The 23,373-nt window shown below is 42.8% G+C and overlaps 1 protein-coding gene across 9 annotated transcripts in view; it reads left to right on the top strand.

Annotated features, from left to right (window-relative positions):
- The window catches only part of Sh3d19 (SH3 domain containing 19), a 146,905-nt gene that overhangs the window by 115,293 nt on the left and 8,239 nt on the right, over positions 1-23,373 (top strand). For all 9 annotated transcript variants that reach the window (XM_057757071.1, XM_057757068.1, XM_057757070.1 and 6 more), the window contains 9 exons: positions 1,591-1,698; positions 4,787-4,899; positions 9,313-9,374; positions 10,578-10,842; positions 12,682-12,750; positions 12,931-13,071; positions 17,900-17,972; positions 18,922-19,052; positions 20,940-20,998. In XM_057757071.1, the coding sequence (XP_057613054.1) occupies positions 1,591-1,698; positions 4,787-4,899; positions 9,313-9,374; positions 10,578-10,842; positions 12,682-12,750; positions 12,931-13,071; positions 17,900-17,972; positions 18,922-19,052; positions 20,940-20,998 (1,021 nt within the window). The remainder of the gene's footprint in view (positions 1-1,590; positions 1,699-4,786; positions 4,900-9,312; positions 9,375-10,577; positions 10,843-12,681; positions 12,751-12,930; positions 13,072-17,899; positions 17,973-18,921; positions 19,053-20,939; positions 20,999-23,373) is intronic.

Genomic DNA, 23,373 nt, shown 5'->3' with positions numbered 1-23,373 from the left:
GTTATGTATGTCTGCATGTTGTGCGTGTCTGTCTGTGTGGGTACACACACCTGTGTGCATGCAGAGCCCAGAGGCTGACATCGACTTCCTTCATCTGTTGCTCTCCCTTTTTTCTAAGCGGAGCCTCTCACTGAACCTGGCACTCCCCTTTTCTACTGTGCTGGCTTGCAGGGGCCAACCCCAGGGATCCTCTTGCCTCTGCTTCCTCAGTGTACCAAGCTTTTTATATGGATTCTAGGGGTTGAACCAGGTCCTCATGTTTGCATGACAAACCTTTTACCAACCAACCTATCTCCCAAACCTTGGGTTTCCGGTCTTTCAAAAACTTTTATAGGAGCTAGGGAGATGGTGGGTATGAGCGGGTATGAGTGCTTGCACGAACATGATGGCCTGAATTTGGATCCCCAGCATCCACATAAAGTCCAAGTATGGGGGGGCGCATCTGCAACCCCAGCTCCAAGTGGCGCTCACTGGCCAGTCAGCCCAACCACAAAGCAGCAAGCTTCAGGTTCAGTTAAATAGGCTGCCTCAAAGGGACAAGAAAGACAGAGAAGGACACCTGGCATCCTCTTCAGGCCTCTGTACACATGTGCACATGCGTGTGAACCAGCAAACACACATACGCACACACCTATGCATACCCCACACCTACAAACGGTTTTTAAAGATTTATTGGGGGGAGGTACACCCATGCATATTTATGCACCACACGTGTGCCTGGTTCCCATGGAGACCAGAAGACGCAGTGGATTCCCTAGAACTGGAGTTACAGGCCTGGTGTGGGTGCTGGGGACTGAACTTGGGTCCTCTGCAAGAGCAGCAAGTACTCTTAGCTGCTGAACCATCGCTCCAGACCCACATACAAACATTTTTCTAGACATATTTCTAAAATAATGAAAAGAGCATTTACATTCAAGTTCATTTCTTCCCATTTAAAAAATGGGTTTATAGTTGTGTTTTGATTTAAAATACCCTAGGCATATCTGATTCACTTAAAATAAATTAATGAAGATGGAGAAATGTTAAATCATATATCTATGCCCCAAAGTTAAACATTTGAAGGATGATGTTTTATTTCTGGAATAAGAGGCCCTTATTACTTCCACATTATGGAAGTATGCCCTCACTAAGTTAAATCTAACACAGCTGGGCCTCTTCCTGGCGTCAGGTCACACGCGGAGGAGAAGAAGGCCACTGGTGAGCACAGGGACGGGAGGGGAAGAGCCCTTCTGGGACCCCGGGGGTGTTGCTGTCTAGAAAGACTGCTTGTTGCAGTTACCCCTCATTTGCAGGCAGACATTTATGAAATGATTGCACTCCCCTGAAAGCTAGCTTCTACATAATTCAGGATTGTCCTGGATCTCTCTCATCAGAGAGGAAGAAAAGCCATATGAATTATTTACAGGGTACTAAATTATTTCCTTTTATGAGCTCCAACTTTGTTTTTGTCTCTGCAAACTGAGATTTTGTTTATCCATGAATAGTTTTCCCTGGGGCATGAAAAATATGACTCTTAAATTATGAATGAGGCTTTTTTGTTTGAGTCCGTGTTAACTAAAACATGCAAAAATAAACTATGTTTTTCATTAGATCCCTTTCAGCTCCCCACAAAAACAGAACCGACAAAAGAAAGAGCCTCCGCACCAGCGCCCACCAGGAAGCCTACTGTCATTCGAATCCCAGCCAAACCAGAAAAATGTAAGCTCTTCTCTGTCTCTCTAACTTACTCCTCCAAGAACTGAGGGGAAATCTGGATTAATTTATCAATGTCTGCTTTTGACATTATATATAACCTGCTGTTTGTCACTCATGGTCCCAGACATCCCGGAGCAAGGCGTTCTCTCCCAGTTCTTTGGAGAATTCTCACTGTCAGTTTGTAATCTGTTTTTTTCTCTAAGGTTGATTTTAGACAAAGAGAATAGGAGACTGTAGCTCTGAGAACAATCACAGCATTCCGTATCATCAGTGCCTCTGGTAAAGATGGGGGTAGAAGCAATGAAACTAATAGCAAATGAAATTCTATATGTCTATCATGGGTATATTTTTCCAGTCAGCTCAATCTTCATATGGCAGTGTGTGAATTATGCAAAGAACTATACCCAAAAGCTTTAGAAAATTACGACAATTGTGCTTCTTAGGATGACTAAATTACAAAATAAATATCTTGAGATTGGTTTAACGCTAGATTTTGTGTGTGTGTGCTTCCTTAGTTGATTTTTTTAAAATCACACAGTAAATGAAGTTTTGTGTCAGTTGTGATAGTACTTCAGAAAGAAATTTGATGTTTAGGGTTGGGGTTGTGACTCTTTTGGTAGAATGCTTGATTAGCACACTGGAAGCCCTGGGTTCAGTTTTCCTGGAAGTCTATAAAACCAGAAGAGAGGGTGCACACCTGTGATCCTTGCACTCTGAAGGTGGAGTCAAGGCTCTGAAATTCCAGCAAGTCGTGCTTCTTTGAAGGTTATACCGTTGTGTTGATTAAGGAAATGGTGGTGTAATCGCCTTTGATGGTGTGATACAGTCAGAAGGGAGCAAAACCATAGCTCATTGGGTTATTCGCCTGCTTGTTGTTACCTTATATTATGAATTTAACGGGCGTAGTAAAATATGAAGATCACGAATATTATAGGAACTCATGTGGGTTTTGAGTTGACCCTTTTGTGTTTGTTTGTTTGCTTGTTTGTTTGTTCTCATGGTTTACACTGAACTCTATTCTAGTCTCCAATGCCCCCAAGACCACCCCAACTCAATGAATCATTAGGCCTCCTCACAGGACTCAGTATTCAGGGTTATAACTTTTTACTGCAAAAGTAAACGAGACAGAATCCACCCAGGGGAAAGGCAAATGGGGTACGGTGTGACAGAAACCGGAGATAAGCTTCCAAGAATCTTCACACCACACAGGGCTTCCTCCTGGCTCCCTACAACGAGTTAAGACAACACACAAAATAGTGTTAAATAGGGCAGCTTCCTGCGCTGCCTTGCACACTCTTTTAACTGAGGCTAGTTATGTAGCCACCGTTAGGAACTGACGGATTCAGGAATTCCAGCTGTCTGGAAGGAAAGGAAGTGTTCACGTCAGCCAGTCTTGTGGTTTGTTAGTTCTAAAGACGGTTGGTCCTGCATCAGGCCATGGTGGCCCTGGTCTTGAAGCCAAGCACTCGGGAAGTGGATCTCTGCAAATTAGAGGCCAGCCTGGTCTACAAAGCGAGTTTCAGAACATCAAGCATTGTTACACAGAGAAACCCTACCTCAGAAAAAAAAGGAGAGGGGAGATGGTCCCATTTTACAGTCCAAGTTCTGAGCGCCAGCTAACAGCCCAGAAAAGCAGGCATCCCTAAGGGTGAACCGTGTCGGGCCCTCTGTTTATATCTCCTAAATTGGGTTAATAACGCTGAAATCATGAAAGGGTAAGCCAAGGAACCATCTTAAATTATTTTCCAAACAAAACCCCAGAAACTATCAAAAAGGTGAATCTTCCCTGCTGGGTGTTAGAGAATTGATTTGCCAAAATAGCTTCCAAAGAGTTAGTTCCAGCAAAAATCAATGCCCCAGAATTCTATTAGTACTATTTTTAACATTGTGAGTTTGTTTTTTAATGGACATTTTGCCGGCATGTGTGTCTGTGTACTGTGTGCTTACAGTACTTGAGGAAACCAGAACAAGATGTCAGGTCCCCTAGCACCAGAGTGAGAGATGACTGTGAGCTGCCACGTGGGTGGGTGCCCAGAATCGAACCTGGGTCCTCTGGGAGATCACTGAACCATCGGCACAATTTTTAAACACTTGCCCATCTTAAATCATTATTTTCCTAGTAACTAGCTTGGACATTTTTCTCCTTTTGAGACTGTTTCCCTCTCTGTGGATAAAGCAGGGACCTGACAGATTATCCTCTTGTTAGAGGTTTTTGTTGGGGCTGGAAATTTGAACAAATGAGAATTCCCATATACTTTTCCTGGCTATACCAGACAGTGTAAAAGGTGGCTTTAGCCTCTGGCTAAATACCCTTCGTGAGGTATTTCTGCACACAGATTTTAATTATCAGGCAATAATTAAATCTAATCATCTCTATTTTCTTTCTCTAAAATAAGTTGGGAATATTACTGAGCTAAGAGTGTAGTTTGGATATAAAGGTATTGTTTCTGGATCGAGGCTAATTGTGGCCATTAACCTAAATTATCAGGAGCATTTAGTTATTTGTAGGTGGGGAGGGTTGCGTACTCCACCTATTAAGGACTCTGTCTTACTAGAATGAGCACAGGCTTTGGGTTCCGATGGACAAACCTGACAATTACCGACATTAATAGATTAAGTAACTCACGGTTTTCTTAATTTCAGCTTATATAAAATGGGTAGCATGTTGTCTAGTATGAAGCCCTCTGGTAATGTTATATCTGTGTGGCCACCATGGTAGCCTCTATGCCCCAGTGGTTACTGGGTGCTGTAAATGTGCCTAGCACAACTAAAGAATAGACACTTTGTTTCACTTTAAGAAAGATTTAAAATCTAAATTGCCACATATAGGTCACTGACTACTTGTTGACCAGACAGGATGATTGGAATGACTGAGTTAATGGCTGACACATCATTCTTAGCAATGCTATCCCCCTATTGTAACATGTAACATTGCATTGTAACATCAGCTCATTCACCAGTTTTCTGAGGGCCGCTGAGGACTCTTTCTCCTTACTTCACTGTCCCTAAGGAGCCCAGCTACGGTCAAGTCATTGGACGGACTCCTGGGCCAGCTATTGCTGGTGACATCTGTCTTCTGTTTCTTCCCTAGGTTTACATGAGGAGCCACAATGCCCACCTCCTCTCCCTGCCGAAAAGCCTGTTGGAAATACTTACAGTACGGCGTCTGGAAAGCTCGGCAACACAGACAGGACTAGACACCTAGTAAGTGATCCTGGGGGGTTGTTAGGTTTACGGCAGAGTTCTGGACCAGTTATAGCTTCAGTTGCTGTTGAAATTATTTTATCGTTGGTTATATTTTTAGAAGTATTGTATTAGAACCCAATTGCTAAACTTTATGTACTTACTTTATGTTATAGTCAGTATTTTACAGATCCCTATAGAAAGATTGCGTTCACTCATTGTACTTCATTATAAACTAATTTCTCCTGTACCAATACAATGGCATTGTCTTTTATATGATACTATAATAATAATGAAGAGGTTGTTAAAACTTCAAAAAAATTTAATATTTGTAGAAATAGATTTGGTCAAGTTGTCAGATTTTTTAAAACACTAAATCTATTTTTATTAAAAAATAATAATGATAATAATTTAAGATAACTACCCTAAGAATTTTTATTCTGAAATTTAAGAAAAAAATAAATTAAAATATAATGCTTTGGTATACATTTGTTAACATACCTAGGACCTTAATATTATTCCCTTGTGCATTTTTAAAAATTTCCTTCTGATGGGTAATCTTTATGGCTTGTTTCAAGAGAAATCGATTCTTAAAGTCTTTAAACCAATTCAGTTCAATTTTTATAATAGTTTTGCCCTGTGCATTAGCTGTGATCGTCATACAAGCAAACCCATCCAATCTTCTAGTGAAGAGAAATTCCTTTCGAAAAAGACATTAAATTAAATTAGCCAATACCAAGTTAATGAGATTTTTCTGTAGAATGAATTAAAATTTAGTGATCATTTGTATCTTCAAAGTGCTTGTTAATAAATTTTTATTAAAACCGGGCCATGGAAACCCAAAAGCAGATAGTAGGGCCCCCGCCATACTGTGACCCAAATGTCTATGAAGGAGTAGTTGCTTGCAAAGACCTCAGGCTTCCTCTCTCCAAAGGCTCCTGGACAGAACGGAAAGGATGATGAGCAGGTGCACTGTTCAGCAACCGGAGAAATGGGGTCTGTGAAGGACAGAGCTTGCAAACACACATCTAAGTTAAAAGTAGACAAGTTAGGATAAACGACACCACCCAGAGAGCGCCTGTGTTCACGCCTACATCTCTGCCTCACGTGAACATAACGGAAGTCCTTCCTGCATCTGTCCCAGAGGGAACTGGAGCCACCTGCAAGCTCCTCCATACAGTAGACCACGATATAGACACACTGAGCCTGAAGAAAAGGGCACTCTAAAACAGATTCTAAATTCACAAGAGCAGATTTCTACAGAGTGAGGTCAAATACGTGCCTGAAAGTTTTGTTTACTAAGTTTATTTAGACCAGGGGTCATAAGGACTAGATGTGAAGACCTCTAGAAAGTGTCAATGTTGGGCTGGAGAGATGGCTCAGCAGTTAAGAGCACTGGCTGCTCTTCCAAAGGTGCTGAGTTCAATTCCCAGCAACCATATGGTGGCTCACAACCATCTGTAATGGGGTCTGGTGCCCTCTTCTGGCCTGTAGGCATACAGACAGAATATTGTATACATAATAAATAAATGTTAAAGGAAAGAAAGAAAGAAAGAAAGAAAGAGTCAATATCTCAGCCTGTGGTGGCACATACCTTTAATCCCAGCACTCAGGAAGTGGGTCAGCAGATCTCTAAATCTGAAGTCAATCTGGTCTTTAGCTGGAGCTCCAGGACAGCCAGGGCTACACAGAGAAACGCTATCTTGAAAACAAAACAAAAATAGTGTCAGTGTTACAGACCAGGAAGGTAGACAGTCTTTACTAACTAACTTCCCCTTTTACAAAAGCTGGCCACTGGACAAAACCCATCTGCTCTTCTCCCAACCAGAAAGCTAGGGAACTCTTCATCAGATCTAGTGGCTACGGTTGCCACATCTCACTTCCATTACTTGAATGATGGTCTCTAGTGTCCCATGGGGAGCCACTGGAGCTATGTGCACTCTCGCCTGTCCCAAAGCATCTCCTAAAGAAACTACAAGCTCTACAGCACTCGGGAAACCTGCATGATTCCTGTTAGAATCCAGCCATGCCACACAGAAGTGTGTGTGCCAGAGGCATGCTGTTCTAAACTCCGCTCTAAGAAGGCGTGTCAGCTCCTGCAAAACATACCTAGGCCCGTTGCTCCACAATCCCAACACACGTGTGATACACATGTGGTCTTAAGAGAAGGAGAAACATCTACTTTTTTAAAATGCCACAGAAACCTGGGAAGCTCTGAGCATGCTGACACTCATCTGTTACCCTAGCACTTGGAGACTAAGAAGAATTGTGAGTTCCGTTCTGGGACAAGCTACACAGTAAGATCCCGTCTTGAAAAGAAAGGGGAAAAAAGGAATTTTTCTAGAATTAAAGCATGATTCAAGTGTGAAAAGATGGTGTTATAGAGATGCTACAAGCAGAGAACCGTCTCTGCCTGGACCTAAGCCAGCCTCTCAGACACCAGAGTCCCAGGATCTCAGAACTAGGCAGAACTCAAAAGGTACAGAAAGTCTTCACAGTTTGTACGGAATGCTCAGGAGGGGGACGCCTCTAATCAATAATCCAGAGGACTGTTGGCAGCCTGGGCACCAACCCAGGTTGAGCAAATACGAAGACAACTGCAGCCAGCAGCAGGGCCACCTCTTCTCTGTGTCGGAGGGGGTCGCACACTTCATTGCCTTCCAGGATGTGCCTTTCATGTTCAACTCAAAGTCTGTCAAAAATGGGAGATCAAAAAATATTTTAAATTTTCCACAGGCACACCATCGCTGGGTTGGGATGTAGCTCAGTTGTGGTCCAGCTTTGCCGAAAACAAATGAGAAAAGAAAAAAACCTCAGCCCACGGGACTGCAGCTAATAGTTGTTGTACACCGTATGGTAGATACCTTTCTTTATCAAAGTTACACCTTAGTGTTTTTGCTTAAATTTCCCCTCAGTATTAGGCCACCTCCCACAACTAAATTTTGAGAAAAATCAATAAAAAAAAATTCTCCTTCCCTGCTAACCTTTGTTTGCTTGAATTTTAAAGGTGGCCAAGGAAAGACATGGTTTTATCATGGCGAGATTGTCAGGAAGAATTACAGGCAGCCGTGTGTTTATACGGCATGGGTTATATTCTGGAATATTGCAGGGTTTATGAGCTGGTGGCTTGCTTCACTACATTAACTGAACTCATTAGTGAAGCCAAGTTTTAAGGGCAAGCTTAATTTGTTTTTTAAAAAATGAGATTTTTAAAACATCGGAGCATGTTTAAATTATCATAGTTATTGGCGATTAATCACTTGGTATTTAAGGAAGCGTTATAAATAGCATGAATTTAAAAATTGGGGAAAGAAGTTTTAACTCATTTGTTACATGGATGAAACAATTTGAATTTGCCCAGAGATTCCTAAGCAATAACTAAATAATTGTTAATGCAATGTAATTTTAAAGGGCTGGACACTTCCCCCTACAGTCTTAGAGGCAGCATTTCATGGGTGTGTGTTGGGGTCTTAAAAAGTAGAAAAGAGAAAGTTGGTCTTGGAGTGAATTCTTTCAATTTTCCAAAAAAGAAAGAAAGGAAAAGAAAAGAAAAGAAAAGAAAAGAAAAGAAAAGAAAAGAAAAGAAAAGAACAACTTAGTTAGGACTTTTCCAAAAGAAAAGAACAAAAAAGCCCTGTTTGGGACTTGAGATCTTTTCATTTCTCATTCAACAGAAGAATGATTTCCCAGTCCTCAAAAACGTGTTGAGAGCTGGCGAGATGGCTCAGTAGTTAAGAGCATTGCTGCTCTTCCAGAGGACCTGGGTTCAGTTCCCAGCCCCACAGGGCAGCTCACAGCTGTCCAGTGCCCTCTTCTGGCCTCTGTTGGTACCAAGCACACACATGATGCACAGACATGCATGATGCATGCAGGCAAAGCACCCATACAGATTTTTTTTAAAAAGTGTTCTGAAAACCTTTGAGAAAGAACGGCCGAGCCCCTCCACTGGGGAAATCTCTCTGTTCGTCCCCCTCTACCAGACCCTCTTTCTGTCACTAGGCTGCAGAGTCCAGTTAGAGCTGTCTTGAGTTTTTCCGGCTCTCCTCTTTGCTCTTCCCCACAAAGCCCTTGTCAGCCCATACAAGCTGTCTGTTGGTAAAATCGCCTTCTCCTAGCCCTTCTCTCTCCTCACAATGTCTTCCTTTTACGCCACTCAGGTTTTTTGGTTTGGTTTGGTTTGGCTTTTATGTCCTCAAAACCCACTGCTTGCTTTGAAGCTACCCAAATGAGACCCTGTTGCAAAAATAAACAAATTAATAAAATGACATGTGTATGATGTATGTATATGTATAATATCAAGTCCTTTTCAGCCATATTCCATAACTTCACAGCTTTTCTACTTAGAGACTCACCCAAAAAGTTGACCCCAGTTCCTCTTGCAAACTCTTGTTCTAGGTCAGTCTTAACTAAAAAGGCCTTCTGTGACATTTATAGGAACCGGAGCAAATCAGTGAATCGGGAGGCTTGGTACAAGGACCCCCCAGGTTGCCACCAAGGTAGGTAAAATGTGAGACAGTTGGAGGCATTGAATGCCTTGGAGAATTGGCTCTTGTCCTCTATTGCCCAGATGCAGGGCTGTGAGCCTTTGATCTTGCCTTGAAGAGTTCATGAGTCCGCCCAGGTCGCCAGCCCACAGTCTGCTTGCGACAGCAGGTCATGGGGCTCACTCATCTTTTCTTCTTTCAACGAGGTCCAAAGCCCTACAGAGCACAAATATGAGTTTCTGATACTCTTTCCAAATAAACAAGACAACTCTCCAGACTAAAATAGTTCCGCTGCTGGAGTCTGCTCAGTTAGAAGGGGCAGGCGTGTTTCTCAGCATCACCGAGGGGAACTCAGAAGTGCCCTAACCCCCAGCTCTAGAGGCATACGAACCAGAGGCCATTACGCTTTCAGAAGGCGTTGGTGTGTTGAAATTTACTTCCATTTAGAGATTAGGAAAAAGGTTTTCAAGGTAGTTGCTGTCCCATTCCATTTTCAGAGCTTACTTTCAGCTAATCTAAATTAAGAGTTTTAATAGTAACGCCTATACTGTGAACATTAGGGGGTTTTGATTTCCCTTTCTAATTACACAGAGGACCCGAGCACACATACCTGATATCGTCATATGTAAAAGCTTTTGTCTCAGACTGTAGTAGAAAGTCCTTAGCTTCCTGAAATAGTCAGTGTGTTTAGGAGCAGTTTGGGGCCTTAAGAGAACGGGTGACAGAAAATGCTTGTTTGTCTTGAACTAATGAATCTCTAGTGCAAGATAAGAGGAAGCTGGAACATCATGGCGTTTCCTCCAATTTCATGTTTAATGCAATAGTCATTTGCTCAAAAATAGCATGCCCTGCAGGTTTCAGGAAATTGTATCCTAGCAGCAGAAAAGCTTTTCACATCTGTGCCAGGCTCTGTGTGTGCGTGTGCGCGTGTGTGTATGTATGTGTGCGTGTGCATGCATGTGTGTATGTATGTGTGTGTGCATATGTGTGTATGTGTGTGTGCGTGTGTGTGCGTGAGTGTGTGTGTATGTATGTGTGCGTGCGTGTGTGTATGTATGTGTGCATGCATGTGTGTGTGTTGTGTGCGTGAGTGTGTGTATGTATGTGTGCGTGCGTGTGTGTGTGTGTGTGTGTGTGTGTGTGTGTGTGTAAGAAAGGGTGGAGAAAAACCTAGATCAGATCGAAATGCTGACTCATGACTCCCTTGTCTTTCAGACCTGTCCATGGAAAAGTCATGCCAGTTTGGAAGCCTCCTCCCAAAGGGGCCCCTGAGAGACCACCCCCCCCTAAACTTTCCGCAACCAAATCATCAAGTAAAAATTTGCCTTTTAATCGGTCCTCCTCTGACATGGATCTCCAGAAAAAGCAAAGTCATTTGGCCTCAGGACTCTCAAGAGCCAAGAGTCAGGTCTTTAAAAGCCAAGACCCGGTGCTACCCCCTCGTCCCAAACCAGGACACCCTCTCTACAGGAAATACATGGTAAGATGGAATTTCAAAATGTTGGTGCTTAAGGGATTACTCTAGCCAGGCGGTAGCGCTGCATGCCTTTAATCCCAGCACTCGGGAGTCAGAGGCGGGTGGACCTGTGTGAGGCCAGCCTGGTCCAAGGTTCAGGGCACTTGTTCTTGCAGAAGACCCCAGTTTGATTCCCAGCACCTATATAGCAATTCACAACCACCCATAACTCCAGTTCAGGACACACATGGTTCACAGACATAAATGTAAGCAAAATACTCATATGCATAAACAAATAAATCCTTAAAAACAATCCAACAACAACAACAAAGCCCTGGGTTTTCCAGATGGGCTGTCAATATTAGGAGAAACACCAGGAAGGGAAAGCAGGCATATAGGGGTCTAAGCCATTGATGGCAGGGCCCCCCGTGGGAGGAGGTGATGGTGCCAGGGTCCATCTGCTGCCATAGTTTGTACTTCACAGCTGCTTTGCCCACTAAATTAGGAGCATTTAAACGAAGTAGAAATTAAATTTTTATTAAGATCAATGGACTTTCTTACAGTTTTTTTTTCCCATTTTGTAAGCATAATTATCATGGCCCATTTAATAGCTACCAGTTAAAAGTTCTTATCAGTAATTGAGATAGTTGAGGATTAATTTTGCTCTCTTTAGGTTTTTTTTTTTTTCATCAGATGACTCTTGCTTGTGTTTCCCACAAATGATAGAGTTGATTTGCTTTCTGTGTGGTCAGGTCAATCAGAAAAAGTTGAACATTTACTTGTAAGTGGGAGGAGGATTATGTGCATTTTAAATATAATTGTATGGTGGTGCTGTGTTTTACAGAGGTTAGTAATGTTATTCCTGCTCCAAGCTTCCATCGAGCCAGAAAATGTTTTACTTTAAGCTAATTCAGATTTTGAGAAAAGAATAGATAGATAAAAAGAGATAATAAATATATTTACAGTCTTTCAAACTGATGAAACCCATTGCTTCTCTCTCAGTTAAGATGAAGTATAAACTAATGAAACTTTAACAACCCAAACCCAAGGGCTAGTCTTTGGGATAAACTACGTAATAAATAAAGTAAAATAGTAATGGGTATGTATGGAGAACTGATTGTTCACTAGGTTCTATTCAAAACTAATCTTGTAGATTAGAGACTATTATCATCCCCCTTATACAGAAGGGAAAGGAGACCAAGATAGAGATTTAAGCCAGATAGCAGTAAAACCAGGATTTGAACACAGAACAATTGACATCTACCATTTTACCATACCATGAACAGTGTTAGTGGTAAGACCTCTATTTGCTTTGGTCTTTCTATACCAAGATTGTTTACTCAAAGGAGACCAGGTTTCACTTGGGGTTCTTTACATAGCTGCATAATGTCAAAACATTTAAGGAATTCAAAGAAATCAATACACCGAAATGGTGGTCTATTTAAGTGAAGTGTCTCATAAAATACACCCTTAAATCCACTTCCTGTCCCCCGTGGCTACACTATCATTAAATTACAACTAGGATTCTGTGTGCCTTGGGAGCCCTGGATGCTGTGGCCATGTGGGGGAGGTGACATTACTGAACCCAGCTTTCCGTGGCCACCTCCTTGTTCTCTGTGTTTGCTCTCGGGTGACCCAGAGAGAACTTGAGGCCACGTTCACCCCTTGTGATCTTGTGGGCTCAACTCCACCCTCTCAGGACTTCAGTTTCCAGGAGAAATGATGACCTCACTGGATCCAGGCCATGAAGCCTGCTCACCCTCTGAAAAAGCTGCCCGTTAGGTGTGCTTGCCAAGTCCTAAGTGATTAGCAGCAGGTGAGGGTTTGGGATCGCGAATAATTCTCTCGCTGTTTACATTTAAGCTGTCTGTGCCTCATGGAATTGCCAATGAAGACATTGTCTCCCAGAACCCCACCGACCTCTCTTGTAAGGTAAAGTAAAGCCCTTTCTCTACTGGCTGATTTAAAAAAAAAAAAAAAAAAAAATCCCTGCCCTCTGTTCCTGCTATTACGCGTTATTAAATGCTTTAGGCTCCGAAGATTAAAATGTGGGAAAGTAATAATGTTTTATTAAATAATAATTGCTTCAGAGAGTGGCGTTGTGTCTTGCAGCGCGGGGACGTGCTTGTGATCCTGAAGCAGGCAGAAAATAATTACTTGGAATGCCAACGGGGAGAAGGCACGGGCAGAGTTCACCCATCCCAGATGAGAATTGTCACCCCCCTTGAGGAGCGTCCAAGAAGCAGACCTGACGTACGTGAGGCGTCACACACGGCGGCACCGTCGTAGAGCTATTAATTAGACCCCTTCCCCCCCACACAGGTTTCTCTCATTAGCAGCATTATTTTAACCAGGGTGGAAATAACAGTAGCAGTTTGCTCCAGTTTTGGAGTAAATGACCCTAATGGCGTTCGCACAGACTACTGGGTGTTCTGCCCTCTTCGTGTTGTGGGAGCTCGGACTCTCGCGGATTTTTCACCCGAGAAAGTGGCTCGCTCCTTTAAATAGCACGAACTTGTTTACCAAACCAGACGTTGTTCTCTGGCAGAATGACTCAGTTATTTTTAAAAGGAACCCGGTAAAGCTGGGCGGTGGTGGCGCACGCCTTTAATCCCAGCACTCGGGAGGCAGAGGCAGGCGAATCTCTGTGAGTTCGAGACCAGCCTGGTCTACAAGAGCTAGTTCCAGGAGAGGCTCCAAAACCACAGAGAAACCCTGTCTCGAAAAAAACCAAAAAAAAAAAAAAAAAAAAAAAAAAAAAAAAGAACCCGGTAAACGCTAAATCTGACATAAAAAAAAAAAAGAGTCCTTTAAAATGTAGGCTTTTACTAGCATGTGGTGTGTGTAATCCAGGACACGGGAGGTGGAAGCGGAGGGGTCAGAAGTCCAAGATCATCCGCTATTGCACAGATCGAAGCCAGCATTAGTAACAAGGGAAACTGTCTGGGGAGGGGACACTTAATGTAAACCTATAAACCTTGTTTCTCTGAAATTCATTAATTAATGAAATATAATCCAGCATCTCAAGTCACAGGGACTAACAACAAGTTAGTGGAGCCCTGACTGAAGAAGAGGATTTGTTTAGCGGAGCAGGTGACTGAGCTCAGGGTCTGGGATTTGTTTAGCGGAGCAGGTGACTGAGCTCAGGGTCTGGGAGGCGCTAGCAGCTGTCCTGCTTCTGAGCTCCACCCTCTCCCCCATCTCTGGCTGCAGTTTTAGGAGAGTTTAACTTACCAGTTAAGGTTTCACTGTTCGTGACTCAAGGTAACATAAGAAAAACACATCAGCCATTCAACTCAAATAGAGAACTTGGTTTGTTCTTCATCCTAGATTTCATCGTCTAGTCTAAGTCCTCCTTCTTGGAAGGCAGTTTATCTTTCCAGTTTTTCCTAAGAAACTAAGATTTCTCATTTTAGGGAGAGGATGTCTGTCTTCAGCTAGTGCAGCTGGCATGTGAAAAATCTAACTAGTTCACACAGGAAAAACTCTGTTACCCGGTTTTCTCTGTTTGGGTCCAGTATCAGCCATCTGTCATCGCCGCCCTTCCTCTCTCAGAGAGTGCCGCTGGTGGTGGCAGGAGTCACGCTGCCAGAATTCTTTCCTTTTATATCTATTTTTAAAGCTTAAAAACTAAAAGTTGTGACAGTCCAAAGTTTCCCCACTTGAGCATTGCCTTTTGGTCTCTGTCCTCCGGGGGCCATTGCATTATCTCTGTTGGTGAAAATGAATAATTAATTTAATTAATAAATACATTAATAATATTAAATTAATAAATTAACAATATTAAATTAATAAATACATTAATAATATTAAATTAATAAAGCATGGCTGCCTCCCTGGCACAGCAGTTAACTAAGCATGTGCGGGTGCCTGTCCCAGCACCGCCTTAAATGGTGAAAAAGGTCCAAAAATGTGTTATACTTTCCCCTAATTTGGTAAACAGGAGATATTAAATTTATCAATTAAGGTTGAATCCAAAGGATTGGTCACAGAAAAAGTGAAGGATTACCACCATGTGTGTAGTGGCTTCAGTTCCCCGGCTCCACCCTGGGTGGCCACAGAGTGTGCCAAAGGTTTTGGTTGTTGCTTTGGTTTTTATATGTGAAGTGAGTGTGGTAATACCCAACAGAATTGTTTTTGGAATTGACATGTTGTATAGAAACCCAGAAAAGGTACAACTGTAAGGACAGAAAGTAGGTTGGCATTTGCTTAGGGCTGAGGGTAGGATGGAGGAGTAGCTGCCCAAGGGTAGGTGCTAATCCCCATCAGGCGGGGAAAAGACCATTACCACAATTTTTAAGGCAAATCTGAAGCAAACTTTATTAAATACTGGCTAGACCACCCTGGATTCTCAGAGAAGGACTGTGAATTACTTTAGTCAGAGATTTATAAAGTCAAAACACACAAAGGACATGCTTCCCGACTTTGACCGATTGGGGATAAGCATACGTACATCCTGGCATACTTCCTGCCTATCTCCCTCCCACTTTATGTGTGATCAAGCACATCCTGTGTGGTTGGGACAACCAAGCTTGTTTGCAGGAGCAAAACCATGCGGCTTAGTATCTTATATAAACAACAACTCCTATCATCCCAGGAAATTATCTGTCCTAGAGTAAGTAGGGCTTACAGGTCAGAGGCATTTTTGTTTTAAAGATCTCTGAAGCACAGTAATTAAAACATAGCTTTAGCCCTCACATGTGGGGAATAAAAATGATCTAAACGTAGACTTCAATGGTAGTTGCACAGTCCTATGAATACTCTAAATCCACATACATTCTAAATAGATAAATTTTATTTTGTGTGAATTATATCTCGGACATTTAACAAGTTAAGTGAGCCAATGTTAATGCACAAAAGGTATTTATTACAGTGATTGGAGCACCATAAATGAGCAATGGGATTAGCTATTCTTGTTGTTACATCATTTCTTTAGCAATGGTGTAGAAAGGTCTTTGAACTCCCTTAGATTCACCTACCTTACGTGCACCCTGGTCACAGCGTCTGGACAGTACTGCTCCCTTGTGGCCAATCCTGGCTAGCCTATTCCATCTGATGAGTCTCATTGCTCATCCCCAAAGGCTTGAAAAGGGAAACTAACTGAAGGCTCAAATTATCTTTTCAGCTCTTCTCACTTGGGTATGTTTAGACCTTAGGTCCATTTGGAAGTTCGTGTTCATGTTATATTTAAGATAGATCTCTGACTTCACTTTTTCCAAGTCAGTAGCCATCCAATCTGATACTGTTTATTGAATAGCTATTCCTTTTCCTACAGATGTAAATCAGGAACAAATACAAATCACTCACTCACACACACACACGCACACACATACACATGGGCACATGCACATGCCAGGCAGTAGTGGCACACACCTTTAATCCCAGCACTTGGGGGGCAGAGGCAGGCAGATCTCCGTGAGTTCGAGGCCAGCCTGGTCTACAGAGTGAGTTCCAAGACAGTCAGGGCTACATGAGGAAGCCCTCTATCAGGGGGTAGGTAGTGGAGGGGGGAGAAGAAGAAGAATATAGTTTGCCTCTGTGGTACATTTTGGTTAAAAGCGCAGGTGGATTCAAGAAAGATCTGACCGAAGTTGCTACGAGGTGGGAAGAGTGAGCCGTTCCTTACAGTGTACTGGGATCGAGCCAGCACACCGGGGATGTAGGAGGGATAAAGATGAACTGTCCCTAAGAGGTCAAAGAGAAAAAAAAAGCACAAAAATCCCTACCTTCATTCAGTTCATACATTTTCTGGTGTTGAAGAATTTTAAGTAACATCTCCCAAGGGTTGAGGGTGCAATACTTCTTGCCCATGAGAAAGGCCCTGGGCTCAATCCCCAGCACCACCAAAGAAGGTAAACAACATCTTTTAATGGATTTGATGATGGGAATGATAATGATGTCGTTGATAAGCCTGTCTCTTCATAAAAAGATGCGAAGAAGCCAGATGTGGTGACACACACCTATAATTCCAGCACTCAGGATATTGACGCAGGAGCATCTTGAATTTGAAATTAGTCTCCATAGTGAGTTCCAGGTCTACCTTAATCCCGTCACCAGGGAGGCAGAGGCAGGAGGATCTCTATAAGTTTGAGGCCGACGTGGTCCACATAGCAGCACCAGAAGCAGAAAAGTAAAACCAAGCAACTGCTTGTCAGTCATAAAGTGTCTCTCTTCAACCTTACCCTCTCCTCCAGCTAATCCGAGCCCTTGTTTACCTAGCTAAAGAATACTAAATTCTCTTTGCTAATTTACTCAGAACTGCTGTTGAATAAGCCATTCAGATTAAATAGAAAGGCCAAGCATCGTAGATAACGTTGCTTTCAAACTAGAGAATGTATTCAGCTAAGTGGTAATAAATGAAGTGGTTTTACTCTTGTGAATTATACTTTTGTGGAAAGTCATTAGCTCCTTTCACTGCAAAAAAGCAAGAACATAAATACAGAAGTTCATTCTCTTCCAGCAGACTGGGCTTGACTTTGAAAGCTTTGTCCTTACGGTTTAGATTGGTCAGCTGAAGAGGGAGAGTACCATTGGGAGGCAGATAGGATAGCTTTGAAATAGGATAAGTGTTATGGTACTTTGTTCTGTTTCCTTTAAAGTTAAACAGTTCTGTTTTGTTTTAGTTCCTTTAAAATCAAAATGCTTAGGGGTCTGGAGAGATGACAGTGGTTAAGAGACCCTACTACTACTCTTGGAGAGGACACAGGTTCACTTCTGAGTGCGTCCAGTTTCAGGGGATCCAACGCCATCTTCTGGTGTCTGTGGATGCCACACACTTGTATGGTGTACAGACATACATGCAGGCATAACACCCACATGCATAAATAAGTAAATCCTTGAAAAGAAATGCTTAGTGATCGGCAAGTTATTTCTGCCCCCTCGCTGGCAAGGACACGTTCTTTTTCGGGGTGACAATGATTGCCTTGCCTGCCTCACCTGTGTGGTTTACAGCTGGCGCTCCTAATGCAGTCCTCTTAGGAAGGCTCTGACAAGAAAACAAACACACAATGGTCTCAGAGTGAATATGAAACCCGTTCTATCCTGCACACTCCGCTCACTGCCCTGTTCCCCTCCCCGCCAGGATTCAGGCCACACTCAGAACCCCATCGACAGCGGTGCACCCTATGCTGTGGCTTTGCATGACTTCCCAGCAGGTAAGGACTAAATAGTGACTTGGTGGAGCCCCGGGATGCCCTCCCAAAGCCTTGCCTCCTCATTGCCTGTGCCTATAAAACCCGACCCTGCAGATATCATCTTATCCATTAATGCTGCCTTCGGGAAGGGGCCGTGCACCCAGTCACGCCGGAAAGCTCAGCTGGAGAGCTGTCCTTTGAAAGGGATGGGAGGAGATCCCCCATACAAATGAAAAATAGCCGTTGCTTACCAGTTATAAATTTTAACTCTGTGATGGGGTTATTGCTCAAAATAACATGCTTCAGGGGCTCAGGGTAGAATATTTACTTGCTTAGTGTTGTGATGAAGTTAATTCTAATTTAATAAAATAAACAGGATTTTTTAAAAAGATTTTTTAATATGTCTCACCCACCACTTACCTATGAGATCAAAGTATTAGATTTTTAATAATTTTAAGTTATCCTTCATAACCAAGGCTACAAATTTTTTAAGCTATTTGCAACTTATTTTTATGTACTTGGCAGGCTGATTTTTATTTTAGTATAGATAAATTTTCTTCCTAAAGAGCTGTAGTACTCCCTTAGTATTTGAAGTTGGAATAGCTTTTAAGGCTGTCTGGGAATAATGGTCAGTGTCTCACACCATATCTTTAAACGCCTTTTAGTGTTGAATGTGTTTTCAACAAGAGACTTATATTGGCACAGTGGGAACCACTGGCCAGGACAACGGTGGTCTTAAAAAATGGTTTCCCTTAGTAGATATATCTGATCTTGTCTTAGAAAAGAGAACCTCTAATATCAGATTTTTTAAGTAAAATTATGAGAAATTAATTTGGTCAGTGTAAGCCAGTCTGTCTCAGACTCAGTGGAATATAGTGCCTCTGTGGGCAGAACTAAATGCCCTTTGTTCTGCTTATGGTCACATGTGCAGCTGGGGAAACTCCTCGTGTGTCCCAATTCTGTGTTACAGAGCAAGCCGATGATCTGAGCCTCACATCTGGAGAGGTTGTTTATCTTCTCGAAAAGATCGATGCAGAGTGGTACAGAGGGAAATGCAGAAACCGGACTGGCGTTTTTCCCGCCAATCACGTCAGAGTCATTGTAAGTGGGTTTTGTTGACTTGATCTGGCCACACGTTCAGTCGTTCAGGGACACACACAGGTGAGAAAGAGGAACTAGACACCTGCAGTCCTGAGTTCCTCTTTTCTGTCTTCTCTCAATCACTTGGACATTTTTAAAATAAATCTTTCCACACAGACTAGCTCTGCCAGCAATCAGTTATGGGAGGGATAAGGACTCGCAGGTTCTGCCCCGAACTGCTATTCACAGAGTCTGGGAGTGGGAGAACCATCATCTTCAGTTGTGAGCCCACTGCCGGGCCCACCGTGCTCTGATGGAGGTCTATAGTTGGTAGATCACTTATCCTTGGACGGTTCTTAAGCACTGAATGATATATGTTAATCCTTTGAGGCCATCGGTGAACGTGTGTTAAGTGATACTAAACAGTTCTGAAGGGATGTTCTGTGGGGTTGTGGTACCCTGTGGATTGAGAGTACCAAGGCACGTTCACTAGAGGTGGTGCTCCATTCATGGTTTTCCACATAATATTTTCAAGTCTGGGTGGAGGAACTTGAAAGCATCAAAGTTTTACAGCCCCTAAAAGCTTCACTTGTGAACACACTCTGGTATGTGGAAGGTCTCCGTGCTAAGCCTCGGTAGCTGTGAAACATGAGGACAATGCAAGATTGCTCCTTGAATACTTGTATTAATAGGAAAAGTATAACTTACCCCTGATATAGCCTATTGATACTATGAAATATTAATAACGCTAGCTTAAAAGTAATAACGCTAGCTTAAAGGTTAGCAACTTATTTTGAAGGGGAGAAAAAAATGATAATTTTCCATTGCATCAGAAACTTTAAAATCTAAGTATAACAGAAAATCTGTATTTTTAAAATAGAAAAGAGTTTGAGTCTTCTGAATTATGAAATGTAGATCTTAAAACTTGCTCAGCATTGATGTGTCCTGGTTCTTTGGAGAAATCTAACCACAGTCTCTAAATTAGTAATAAGAGTGATGTTAGTTTTACTGCTCTTCATTTTAATTCTGCTCAGTGTCAGTGCTTTAAGAAGCACGATTACCACACTGGAATCCATCACACCCAGACGGCCACTTTATTGGTATAAATGTTATTCCTAAACCCACAAGTTTAAAAAATTGGTTTAAAGCATCAAACCTATAGAATTTATTTAAAGGAGCACTGATCTAATATAGACCTCCTAGCCTTAAGTAGCTTTTGGCTGCCTGCGTATGGCCAAGAGTTTTATCCCAGCCCAGCTCAACTATTTACTGAAGTGCCTGGCGATTAGTAGACACTTGTTTAGCACAAATTGCTTTCTCCCTACCCTGTTGGTAGTGAAAGGGGGAGTTCCCTTCGATATGGAGAGAACCCACAAGTCTGTTCATTTGGGGACTACCCTGCCCTTCGTTATGACCTGATGCCTGACGGCTGTCTCAAGTTCCTCAGATTAAGTGTAGAGAACTCTCAGGGATAAAATGATGTCAATGTGCTCGTGACAGCAGCAAGATTGATTGCTCAAGGAGGAACTATTCTCCCTCTACCCCTTTTAGACAGGGTCTCAATACAGTAGCCCAAGCTAGCCTCGGCCTCCTGTGTGCTGGTGTTACAGGAGTATTTTAGACAGGGTCTCACTACGATAGACCGGGCTAGCCTCCACCTCATGATCCTCCTGCCTCAGCCTCCTGTGTGCTGGTGTTACAGAAATGTATCACCACGTCCAGCTGAACCTGCACTTTTTTTTTCAAAACTCAATTTTGGTTTTCTCAGTGTTCAACTATACCTCCAGTGTGTTCAACAGCTAGCTTTCCTGTTTCATTTCAATCATGAATTTCCTAATTACTTGATGTTAAATTTATCTTAACCGATTATGAGAAAGAAACAAGTGTTACCTTGATTTTCTTTGCTAGGTTGATATTCCAGAAGGAAGAAGTGGAAAAAGAGATTCATTTTCGTCTCACTGTGCTAAGTAAGTTTTGTCTGTGTTCTTTTGTACGAAATAAAAAGGAGGAAGAAGTGAAGAATTTCTAAGCTGAATGTGCCTTTAATTCTGAAGAAATTTTATTTAATTGTGATAGTGAGAAGCTGGAGACGTGGCTCAGTGTTAGGATGCAACCTGCTCCTCCAGAGGACTCAAGTTGAGTCCTCAGCACCCATTAGGTAGTTACAAGTCTCCCAACTCCATTCCCAGAGGTCTAGTGCCCTCTGCTGGCCTCTGGAGGTGTGTGCATGCACACCCACACCTTATAAAGAAAGGGGGGAAGGGAGGGGGGAAGGGAGGGGGGAAGGGAGGGAGGGAGGGAGGGAGGGAGAGAGAGAGAGAGAGAGAGAGAGAGAGAGAGAGAGAGAAGAAAGAGAGCCTGGAGAAATGGTTTGTGGTTCATCAATTAAGAGCAACTTGCTGCTCACATGTGGCTCACAACCATCCATAACTCCAGTTCCAGGGGATCCAATCAATGCTTTCTTCTGACCGCTGTAGGGGGCAGGCATATGTGTGGTGCACATATATACTTCAGGCAGAACACTCATACACATAAATGAATAAAAAAAGAAAACTTTTTAAAAAGAACTCAGCTACAACTCAATGCTGCAGGCTGATAGAAGCCAGCAACCTTCCATCGAGGCCTGGGGGCAGCGATGAAGCAGTCTTAAGAAACTTGCCCTGGCCGGGCGGTGGTGGCGCACACCTTTAATCCCAGCACTTGGGAGGCAGAGGCAGGCGGATCTCTGTGAGTTCGAGACCAGCCTGGTCTACAAGAGCTAGTTCCAGGACAGGCTCCAAAGCCACAGAGAAACCCTGTCTCGAAAAACCAAAAAAAAAAAAAAAAAGAAAGAAAGAAAAGAAAAAAAGAAAAAGAAACTTGCCCTGATCTGGCTGTAGCCTGCAGAGATAGTTTTGTCATCCATGAGTTTTGGCTTTATGGTGTTTAGTAGCAGGTTTTTTTTTTTTTTTTTTGGTTTTTCGAGACAGGGTTTCTCTGTGGCTTTGGAGCCTGTCCTGGAACTAGCTCTTGTAGACCAGGCTGGCCTCGAACTCACAGAGATCCGCCTGCCTCTGCCTCCCGAGTGCTGGGATTAAAGGCGTGTGCCACCACCGCCCGGCTTAGTAGCAGGTTTTTTTTAGAAACTTCAACTGTTCATATCTTATAGAAATATGAATCCTACAAAAACAGGCAGGTGAGGCCAGAGCCCAGTTCAGTGGTTGAATGCTTATTTACCTAGCAATGTATACAGCGCTGGGTTCAAAACCCGCCCATGAAAACAAGAAAATGCATCTTAAACCGAGCGGTGGTGGCGCACGCCTTTAATCCCAGCACTTGGGAGGCAGAGGCAGGCAGATCTCTGTGAGTTCGAGACCAGCCTGGTCTACAAGAGCTAGTTCCAGGACAGGCTCCAAAACCACAGAGAAACCCTGTCTCGAAAAACCAAAAAAAAAAAAAAAAAAAAAGAAAGAAAGAAAAGAAAAGAAAGAAAATGCATCTTAGTAGACGTTCTGTATTGTTCTGTTTTTAATGACTAGACAAAGGGTAAGGGCGGCGTTAACTGCAGGCTCTCCCTGCGTGTTCCCGTGTTTCTGAGACCTTTCCAGGGATTTATATGCCTTTTATGTTTTGTTGTAACTCTTGTGTGATTTAAAGCCCTGACACAGTACAGCTTTATATTCTAGTTAAATGAGCAAATGAGTACAGTTCACTACCTGGTGAAGACTGTAAACCTGTCTGTGGATAGGTCAGGCATAAGGAGCTGTTCCCAGGGGACTGGAGACAGTAAACGCAAAGGTTATCACAAATAAGAAAATTTTTGGTACCACAGCATCAAGTCATCGGGTCGTACTCCAGGCTGCGTATACCACACGGGCAGGTTGAGTTTAAATAGACGTGAACGGCCATTGATGTACTGACCCGGCTTATGTCGGAATCTGAATTCAGCAAGGGCCAGCCTTTCCTTTATAGGCGGTTGTTTTCTCTTTAGATCTGCTGTTGAAACTTCCTTGCTGAGGCCTCAGATCAAAGGCATGGTATTAAATCAGGCCTTCTACAGACCAAGTTCTTTCCCCCTTGTGTCCTATTTGCCATCAGAGTTGCAGATCACTGAAGGGTTGTTCCAGTCTCAGGAATGCAGCTTTCTTAAAGGCGCCCTCAATCCTTACAGAGCAACAAAGCAGATGGAAGATTATTATGTGTTTCACCAACTTTCTGTTACTTCTGACTTCCTAACTTGTCAGCTCACTGATGCATTCAGGACAGAGTGAGCATCCCCTCTGCCAGGCAGATGCCGCTCTTGTACTGTCTTCATCCTTAAGCAAGGCTTTGATGTCTTGCCCTGAGATTCTCAGGGAAACTA

The sequence above is a fragment of the Chionomys nivalis genome, chromosome 24 (assembly GCF_950005125.1).
Source record: "Chionomys nivalis chromosome 24, mChiNiv1.1, whole genome shotgun sequence".
NCBI classification, from domain to species: domain Eukaryota; kingdom Metazoa; phylum Chordata; class Mammalia; order Rodentia; family Cricetidae; genus Chionomys; species Chionomys nivalis.
This window is presented reverse-complemented; position numbering and strand designations above follow the sequence as displayed.